Here is a 9,910-nt window from a genome sequence, read left to right as displayed (position 1 = left end):
GCTAATTAGTTACATAACTAAACTCAAAGGCCTCACCAGGACCCAATACAACCCCTGTAGGTGTACTGCAAATGAACCAAAGCTGATTTTTTCTACTTAAGAAACACTCATAAAGGGCAATAGTTAAATCCCTCTCCCCCACCCCCACCAGCATCACCCCAAGACTTTAGCAATTAAATCTCAAGCAACTGCATTTTCATTTTTTATCCTTTGACTCCCTGGACTCAACCTCAGATGCCTAATCAGAAGCTGCGTGCTATCGTTAATGGGAAACAGCTATTTTTATCCCATGTGAGTTTGAAAAGGTTGTTTATTTTTACAGAAAAAAGGCACTTAGTTATGATGTATGTTGCACTAAAAAGCATGGTATGAAGCAGTAAATAAGCACTTACATTGTACCCATCCTTCTTATTACTCACTTTGAACATGATTTGGAGCATAAGAAAATGATGGGGCCCTAGGGACACAACATGCAATTTCTAATCACTGTTTGCTTCACCTCAATAGCTGTTTATAGTTTACTTCATCTCTAGAGCAAACTGGCGGAGTGAAATAGAACACTTGCATAAATACCACTCACTTTTACCAGGTATTGTTATAAAATGCATTACAAAAAAGCACATCTGGAAGCCCCTTGCACTGCAAGATCTATTTTGTAGTGGTACAGAGTGTTATTGCTTTATGAACACAAGTGTTTTTGTTTTATCCTAACCTGCAGACAGACACTTTCTGGTTAATTTATATTAATACTAATAATTTTGTTGTACAAAACATTTTTCCTGTTGTACAGTCCATATTTGTAACATACATTTCCAAATGCCATGCATTATTGCTTTAGCACATTTTACAAAATATTATTTAAGACAGAAAATAGTACACCTCTGAGAAATTGTCAACTGTTAGGTAAGGTGAGACAAATGTGTATGCGCACAGATCTTTTATGTTGCTGTGTACTGCTTTTACTGTGTGGGTACCAAACTTTTTTCTTTGACCGACCTCTGGTTATTGTCAGACCAGAATCCTTCCTTTGCAAATACTGAATAAAATAGCCATTTTTTTCTCTAAGCAGTTTAACAAACAGTTATATACCTCTTATCATAACATGTTATTGCCTTTATCAAACCATAACTATTTTAAAAGATTTTTAAAAATAATGTCAAGCGTACTCCATAAACAGAATGGCTAATGTTAGTGTTAGAGGCATTCAGTTAACGTACTTTCTGAATGTCAAACCCCAGAGCTTCGATTGTGAAATTCAAGGTTGACAGGAGCTCCTGGGACAATAAAAGTTCGGGTCTTTGGAAAGACAGGTTTGGATTTTGGATTTGTTTGGATTTCAAAGTTCTTAACCAGCTAGAAAAGAGAAACAGAGAAAACAAAAATTACAAACTCATGCATAATATAACAAATGAATATTCACTGATTCCAGTCTGAAGGTGCTATACAAATTAATGTAATCTTTCGAACAAGAAACTACATGATCCTCATTTTTTAAACAAAAAAGCATAATTTTATCCCGTGGTTGGTTTTAGTAGATGCACTGCATGTAAGCCCTTAAATACACCTTAAACATTATAGCTTTTGAAATGATTCAACTATACTGTGAAATAAGAAAATCATAATAAAATAATTGTAACTTGAAATTGATATAATATGATGTGAAATCACAATGCTTCAGGTCACACATAAGAAAAAACACTTTATAATTTATATAAGAATTTGTTTCCGCATTAGGTAGGTAAGCCAAGCACTGTATTTACCCTTGATAAAGCCAGGTACATTTCCAGCTCTGCTATCCTACGACCTAAGCAACCTCGTACTCCATATCCAAAAGGAACTGAGCTAAAGGGATGTGGTTTCTTCCCCTGTTCCTTTTTAATCCATCGCTCTGGTTTGAATGCCAGAGGGTCAGGAAACTGTGATTCTTCCCTTGAAGCAGCGTAGTGACAGAGAATGATGAAAACCTGCAATAGCAAATGTCTCACAATAGCTTCAATTAAATAAAAAGACACTTTTTAAATCCCCCGCACTAAATAGCAAAACATTTACAGTATCCAAAGTCAGATACAGTACGTAATGTGTATCTTGTGAAACCAGACTCCTACTACAAAAAACAAAACCGTGACTGGCAGTGATTTGGGGGAATTGGGCCACATCACTGCACATTTACCTACATCTTTACATACGAAGCAGACTTACGTTTACTCATTAGTCCACCATGCACACGGAATTAGGATTCCCATACAGGTCTGCCTCCTTGCATACAGCATATATGTAGCAGTAGCAAGTACCTCACCCCCGTCGATGCTCTTTGGCCAGTCTCGCTCCACCTGTCGTCTTCCTACCGGCGAGCTGCTACACCATGTCACTCAAACTGGACATCGCCCAGACAACTCACCGCTCAGCCCTGGTCTCACGTAGTTGTTACTCAGGGAGCCCTGTTTGTTTATACATACTGTACATATTGTCACTGTTTATTATTTTCTATTTGGTAAAGTACTGTCTGCACTGTGCAGTGCTGTCTATTGCACCATGTATGTCCAGAGAGAATGGTGCAAATAAGTACTTGTGCAGTACATATGGCACATATATGCCTCTGTCTTTTCTCTCGCTCAACCTTAGAACATGCTGCCTGTAAAATCCTCCATGATTGCTGTGGGAACCATCCCCTGACGGGGTTTAGATCTTTCACTTTCTGTGTGTCTGTCTGTGAGACCTGGCTCCCCACTGCCACACCTGGTAGAGAGATTCTGACTCTTCTGTATCAACCATGACTACATAGGACACTGGCTGCACAGAGCCGATGCCGGTCCCCTAGTATCCTCCTGCATATATGATTACACAGCTGCCCTGTTACAAAACATATCTATTTCTTTAACCATTGTTTAGAATCGATGTGCCAATTGATAAAAACGCTTCAAAAAACAAAACAGAAGCAAAACAATTAAAACCAGATTACCTTAGAGGGTATATAGTATTCACCAAGAACAAGGTCCGTTTGGAGAGTTCTGCTATTTGCAGGAACCACAGGATACAACCTAAAGGTTACATAAAGAAAACAAAACTTACCTTTGACAAACACAGGCAGTAATTCTCCAATACGGGTAAATATAGATATACTCTAAATGAAAATACAACATCTAAACAGGAGACTAAAATGATCGGACTTCAGATCAAAACTCTAAGAAGACATGCCCTCAAGTTCTTGTTTTATTTGTACTGCTGCTTTCTTTGTACATTAGGTTTCAGTGTTTAATTGCAGTTTTTGACACTTCAGAAGATTAGACTCTCAGAAAATAACAAACACATATAACCCAAAGAAAACATTTCTATAAAAATTGACTATGTTGAAAACATAAAGATGAAAAAATGGTACTAATAATCCATACACAAAAAAATCACTTTTTACACTAGTAATCATTAGTAATAGTTTTATACTGCAAAACTGTCCTTCTGTGATCAGTGAAGTTAAATTGTAATGAGAGCAAGCTTTTGTTACAGGGCAAATTAATATTGGGAAGAGAAGAGTTGCCTTGTTTAAACACATTTCAGTTTTGTTGAATGTTTCATTATACCACACATTACCCCATTTTAAGGCAATGATAACAAAGATGCCTCCCGAGGCAACAGATACCTTAGCACTTCCTTAATAACTGCTTTCACCAGTGGCATTTTTTCCAGGTCCACTGCATTAGGAATATGGTCCCCAGGAACGACACCAGACACTTCTCTGTAGACAGAGTTCTGTAACTCTTGGTCTCTTGCCAAGTGGTAGAGAGCCCAGGTCAGTGTATTAGAAGTCTGGGTTTTATAGAGAGACATTTAAATGGTCAGGCTACAGGGAAAACAAAGGCCTTGAAGCATATTCTGACACCCAACAATGTATTACTGTACACTAATACGTTATGCATATGTGGTTTTGTATTATGTTTTCAACGCTATACAATAAACAGAGGTTTTCAACATTTTATATATATATACACACACAATACCTTGCAAATCCCCTGCCAATAATATCATTTTAAGAATTAAATATACTTTTAAATTTTTTTTGCTCAGAATGGTAGTGATCAAACATACGCATTCAGTCCCTAAGTCAGTACTTTGAGGAAGCACCTTTAAGTTATTTTTAAAAATATAAATTATGTGCATGCTATCAGCATACTATAACTTGATCAGTTTGGAAAACATTGTGATTATAAAAAATAAAGTCCTATTTGAAAGTGTCATGACTGCATGCTCACACAACAACAGAATGTGAAAACTATGCAGGGGGTGAATACCTTTGCCAGGCACTATGTTTTTATTATCCTCAAGCTATAGCATGTTTAGTAACCATTATACTTACTGCTCTATAGTATAACCCTACTAATTAAAAGAACAAAAGTACTGTATTTCTACTTCCTTTTACATCTATATATTATATTTTCAGTTCTATCATTAATGATAAGATTGTTTTGTTTTTAAGTATTCTTCAAAGTTAGTTGTTTCATCCTTTCCACATGCTTGCCAAAATGTATAATGTATGTTACACAAAATACATACAAGCAAATAGCATAAAAAGTAGTATATACATAAGGTGCTTTTTCAGGACTCTGTAATTATTGCTCAATTAAAGAGGCCTTTTAGTATTTTTGCTGATGTTTCTTATTAAGGTACTGTTTTGGACTTTATACACACTTTGCTGGTCACTTCGCTCAATGGTCAGAGAAGGTTTGTCATCGCTGTTGTCTCCAGTGGGAATAATGTAACCCTCTTAATAGTGCTGAAAAAAATGCACATTTCAGGCAAAGGAATTTATTAATACTCAGTGTACAATACTTACAGTATCCACCCCAGCCAGCAGGAGGTCAGTGACACTACTGTAGATCTCTGACTGAGTCAGTTGCTGAGACTTCAGTAAATAAGTCAGGTAGTCACCTTCAACAGGATCCCCTCTCTCAAGCTGAGTCTGAAGATCTGCCAACCTTTGATCAACATTTCTTTTGGCTTTAAACAACAGCAGACAAGACAATGTCTTATAGATATGTTAAGACTGTTTTCATTACATTTAAAATCAGGGTTGAAATCCTGCTTTCATATACTGTTTCAGAAAACTGTCTCCTTCGCTTTAAAAAGACTAAACATTATGTATAAATGATGATGAATAAGTCCTTGATACATATACACTGCAATTTAATGTTTTTTAATATAGCTCCTGGCATTGAGTAACATTTGCAAAAGCTAGGTTCCTTGAGAACACCACCAAATTTTAGAATCACTTAGCTACTCAACTTCCAAATAAGTACGACAGGCTGAATGGCCTCCTGTCATTTGCAACCATTCCTATGTTTCTGTATAGAGTGTCCAATTATTCTGCTAATGCTGTTTTTGCACATACAGAATCTTTTGGTCATATACAATGGACTGCAGGTTTACTGAGGAGTCCATTGTATATTGTATAACTTTTATCGTCTTTGTTATAGAGTTATAATTTAATCCTGTGATACTTTAATTCTTGTAGTCAATGCATGACAATTTAAAAAGATGTATGGGCAGCAGTGTGGCACATTGCTGCCTTGAAGCACTGCAAGCCTGGATTCAATTCCTGGGGTGCTTTTTGTGTGTTCTCCCTGTATTTGCGTTAGTATCCTCTGGATCCTCCCACCAATGATGTACAATCCAAAGACATACTGGTGTTATCTGGCTTCTGGGAAGAAAATGGCCCTGGTGTGAGTGCATGTGTGTTTGTGTCTGTGTGTGCCCTGTGATAAGACTGGTGTCCTGTAAAGGCTGTATCTTGCCTTGCTCCCATTGTTTGCCAGGACAGGCTCCGGCTTCCCCACAACCCTATATTGGATAAAGTGGTTGGAAAATGCATGGATTAATATGCTCAGGTATCCTATTTTGTAAAACACCCACTATCTGAAATGACCCGAGTGTAACAAATCATGAAATAGCCTCTGCTGATTCCCATATGAAAAATTTAGATCTACAAAAACAGTGGCTTTTAGCATTCTAAAAGTCTTCTGCCATGACACCAATACTTCAATTTGCAGTCCACCCTTAAAAAAAGAAAAACATACTTGAGAATAGGTCCAAATTCCAGGCCCCGAAGTGCACGATGCTCCTTCCATTCTTTAATGTCCCCTCTGCTGGGAAACCTCCCCTCATTCCTTAATACCTGCTCTATCAGATCTGGATCTGCAACATTCACTACTTTGAGTCCACGGATTTCTGACAGCCACAGAGTGCCATACTTCTTCTTGTTGATGAGCTGCAAGGGAATATGGGCAACACAGTAACAGGGGGGAGGAGGACACAAAGTCATAACAGCAAAGTTGAGTTGTACATTAGCTTGGCAGGTTATATCTAACTGTGTTTCAACACCATCACAAGAGAGAATCACTAGTGTTAATGCTAAACATGATTACAGTCACTTGAAATCACTGGATTGACCCAAATGTTGGCATGAAATTACACATAAATTAAATATACGACATTGTACTTAAAATTAGTATTAATCCTGTGATCAAAAATACAAATGTCTAGACTGTAAAACAAAATTAAAGTGTTGACTTTCCTGACCCAATACTTTTGGTGTTACGGCTCCTTTGCGCTGCAAGCACGTTTATTAACCCTAAGCGCCGCCGCACGAGGTGACTAACTATCCCCAGCTTTCCATCATCATCCAGCCTGCTTCTGATTTAAATCCTCACTTCCCGTCTCTCACTGGCCGGTATTGGTCTTGCTTCTGAGCTCTTACCTCACCTTTTGCTCTGAAAAACGTCTCTTGAATGGAAACCACAGTTCTGAACCTGATCTTGTTCTTTGACCACGACTACAGCCTCACGAATCGGATGCACAAAAATCAGGAAAATCATAAAAGTAATCACATATTTATTTTTTTTTTTTTAGACATTTTAAAATAAGTTTAAGCTGGACATCTGATAGAATGGAAAATATATCTAAATAACAAATACAAATTGACTTCCAAGTCAGCATTTATCTTTTGCATATACAAGACTACTTCTATACTAAAAACATGAGCTTTTAGTCCTTTAACAGGGGACCCAGCTAATATCAGTCTAATGATAATTACTTCTGCTGCAGTTATTCCTTTTTACCTAATTTTCCTGTTCTAGTTGCTTGCCATGAAATAATCCATTCATAAACAGGATTCCTTGCATTGGCTAAGGTTTTTAAGTGTTCAATGTTTTTTTTTTCAAACATCTGAAACATCATGAATTTATAGCTGGGCTATTGGGTGCTGTGTCAGAAAACTGCTTTGGAATTAACTTGTTCCTGACAATGTCTATCACCAAGGTCTCTCTGGATTGAGCATTGAGCACATTCAAACTATCTCGCCAGAAAAATAAATAAATTGTAACTTTAGTTTAAATCCCAAAACAATGTCATTTCTTCGTACAGAAAAATCTGCCTTTTATGATGGCTCACCCCAAAGTACTGCAGATGAAAAAACACAAAAACAGCAGAAAAAAAGATAAAATAATAATAAATTCCTTACTCTTATATAGTGCACTCAAAACATGTTACAGGTAATGGAGACTCCCCTCCACCACCAATGTGCAGCATTCACCTCAATGATGAGACAGCAGCTATAGTGCGCCAGAATGCTCCCTACACACCAGCTATCAGTGGGGAGGAGAGCAGAGTGATGAAGCCAATTCATAAATGAGGATTATCAGGATGCCATGATTGGTAAAGGCCAAAGGGAAATTTGGCCAGGACGCAAGGGTAACACCCCTACTCTTTTCAAGAAATGCCCTGGGATTTTTAATGACCACAGAGAATCAAGACCTCGGTTTTAAGTCTCATCCGAAGGATGGCACCTTTTTACAGTGTAGTGTCCCCGTCACTAGACCAGGGCATTACGTCCCACACAGACCACAGGGTGAGCACCCCCTAAAGACCCCATTAACACTTCTTACATCAGCAACCTTAGTTTTCCCCAGGAGGTCTTCCATCCAGGTACTGACCAGGCTTATCCCTACATAGCTTCAGTGGGTTGCCAGTTATGAGCTGCAGGGTGATATAGCTTATTGATGTAGTTTAAAGTTATTTTGAACAAGTAGCTAGAAGCAGTACTTTATTTAAACAATACAATTAATCATCATAAATGTAATCATACCTGAAGCTCATGTGTTTTATTTAAGTATCCTCTCATAAGCCAATAGATCATAGTCCATATTCCATGTCCAGGCATCTCTGTCAAGGGCTTTGCTTGTACAGGAGCATTTACTTGTGGCTGTGGCTTGACTGATACTGATGATATCGTTTTATATGGGGAGCAAAACGGAGATTGCCACATTCGCAAAAATGCTTTTCTCATCCTGATTGTTTCCTTCCGTGTCTGAAAATAAATCATAGAGCAGTACCTAAAATTGAAGTTTAAACAATTTTAAACCAGATAAACAAGTTGTTTTACTTAAATTAAATTACACTGCAAATAATAATAATAATAATAATAATAATAATAATAATAATAATAAACTGCGTACGAACCAAGAGCTATTGACCTATAAAATCGTAATTTTGAACAGAACTACTGTAGCTTCCCGAACACTGGCAAAGCAGGGGGAATGACACCGTGAACTGGCAGAGCCTGGTACAGGAATGCCGTACAGTACTGTCGCCATTGTAGTTTTATTGTAATCAAATCACCTGTGGTTTTGTAACTGCTGTAGAAGTTAGTTTTATGTAAATGTATGTAATAAAGGAGATAAAGAAATGAATGTAACGCGCCTGTCCCTTTAAAACGCGAGAAAACTTGTAGCTCGTGCCTGTTAAGGTTATGTTTAAATTAAAGACGTAATCACGGTTGCAGCTACCTTCGTACACACAATTACTCAAATTACCGGTTTCCCAAAGGGTAGTGAATTGGATACGATACCTGCACTGCAAAATAATTGTTGCTGTGAGTAGTATTCCTCAGCGAAGAAACGTTAACTCACTTGCGACGCCGGAACAAAAGCAGATCGGTTATGTAAAGGCGAAAATTGTTTATTTACTTGGTCCTAAATTAACTGAAACTGAAGAGCAAGTTAACCCGGCTACTTATGGAAGCCCGTTTCCGCCAGGGAGTAAAAGAAAACGCAAAATCAGAATAACGACTTAAAATCTCAGAATTCCGACTTTATATATCGCAATTGCGACTTAAAAGCTCAGAATTATGACTTAAAAACTCTGAATTCCGACTTTATATCTCAGAATTGCGATTTAACAACTCAGAATTACGACTTTATATCTCAGAGTTGCGTCTTAAAAACTCAGAATTACGACTTTGAAATAGCCCACATTTCATTGTCTGTCCTTTTGTTATTGTAACGGATTCGGGTTCTAAGGCTTGTGCCTTCGTCGCTCTCACCCTATTTTGTGCCTCACTGCTTGGGCTCGAACCCAGATCTTGTCAGCTGAGCTAAAGACCTTCTTTAGCCCTGCTAGCCAACATCCCTTTTATGCGCAGGGGAGGGTGGTGCCGTCACCACACTGCACCCAGGTCGTACAACCTGTATGTCGGCCGTTCCGTCACACTATATTCATAAATCGTACAGGATCATAGGATCTATAGGCCTGAAGACTTGTCTTGTCCAGTGCCCCGATAAAAATCAAATTAATTACACTTGTTTTTATGGAGTCCCATTTCCGCCAGGGAGACTTCCATAGTACCCGGGTAGAATAGTGGACGGTGGGCTTTTTTAAAAAAAGTTTTTATTTAAACACCAGAGAGACAAAAATGGAGAAAAGGACACTTCATATCCAGAGGAATTCACAATTATAAAAGCTGAAACATATACGTTTTACATATTTCCATTGTATGTCTGGCCTTATGATTCTTTAAATTTCTAATACAATTTAAGTAAAAAAGGAATTGTACTTTAAAAGCATTAATAGAGGGAGCAGTATTAGA

At 37.7% G+C, this 9,910-nt stretch overlaps 1 protein-coding gene across 6 annotated transcripts; it reads right to left on the bottom strand.

Annotated features, from left to right (window-relative positions):
- Positions 1-295: 295 nt before the first annotated feature.
- Positions 296-9,586, bottom strand: LOC148822091 (cytochrome P450 27C1-like). 6 transcript variants are annotated; one of them, XM_088931183.1, is made up of 9 exons: positions 9,368-9,586; positions 8,132-8,353; positions 6,066-6,256; positions 5,784-5,829; positions 4,826-4,989; positions 3,635-3,801; positions 2,960-3,038; positions 1,761-1,964; positions 296-1,353 (listed from the first exon to the last, which is right to left on the bottom strand). In XM_088931183.1, exons 3-9 carry the CDS (start codon positions 6,114-6,116, stop codon positions 1,228-1,230), a joined length of 837 nt encoding a protein of 278 aa, XP_088787309.1. In that variant the 5' UTR covers positions 6,117-6,256; positions 8,132-8,353; positions 9,368-9,586; the 3' UTR covers positions 296-1,227. The 6 variants fall into 6 exon arrangements, with proteins under 6 accessions (XP_088787309.1, XP_088787308.1, XP_088787307.1 ...); XM_088931182.1 differs by lacking the exon at positions 9,368-9,586 and adding an exon at positions 8,894-9,344 and having other exon boundaries at positions 8,132-8,378; XM_088931181.1 differs by lacking the exon at positions 9,368-9,586 and adding an exon at positions 8,894-9,344.
- Between the last annotated feature and the right edge of the window lie 324 nt (positions 9,587-9,910).

Source organism: Atractosteus spatula, chromosome 13 (genome assembly GCF_055471065.1).
Source record: "Atractosteus spatula isolate fAtrSpa1 chromosome 13, fAtrSpa1.hap1, whole genome shotgun sequence".
NCBI classification, from domain to species: domain Eukaryota; kingdom Metazoa; phylum Chordata; class Actinopteri; order Semionotiformes; family Lepisosteidae; genus Atractosteus; species Atractosteus spatula.
The sequence above is the reverse complement of the archived record's forward strand: the minus strand, read 5'-3'. Positions and strand labels throughout refer to the sequence as shown.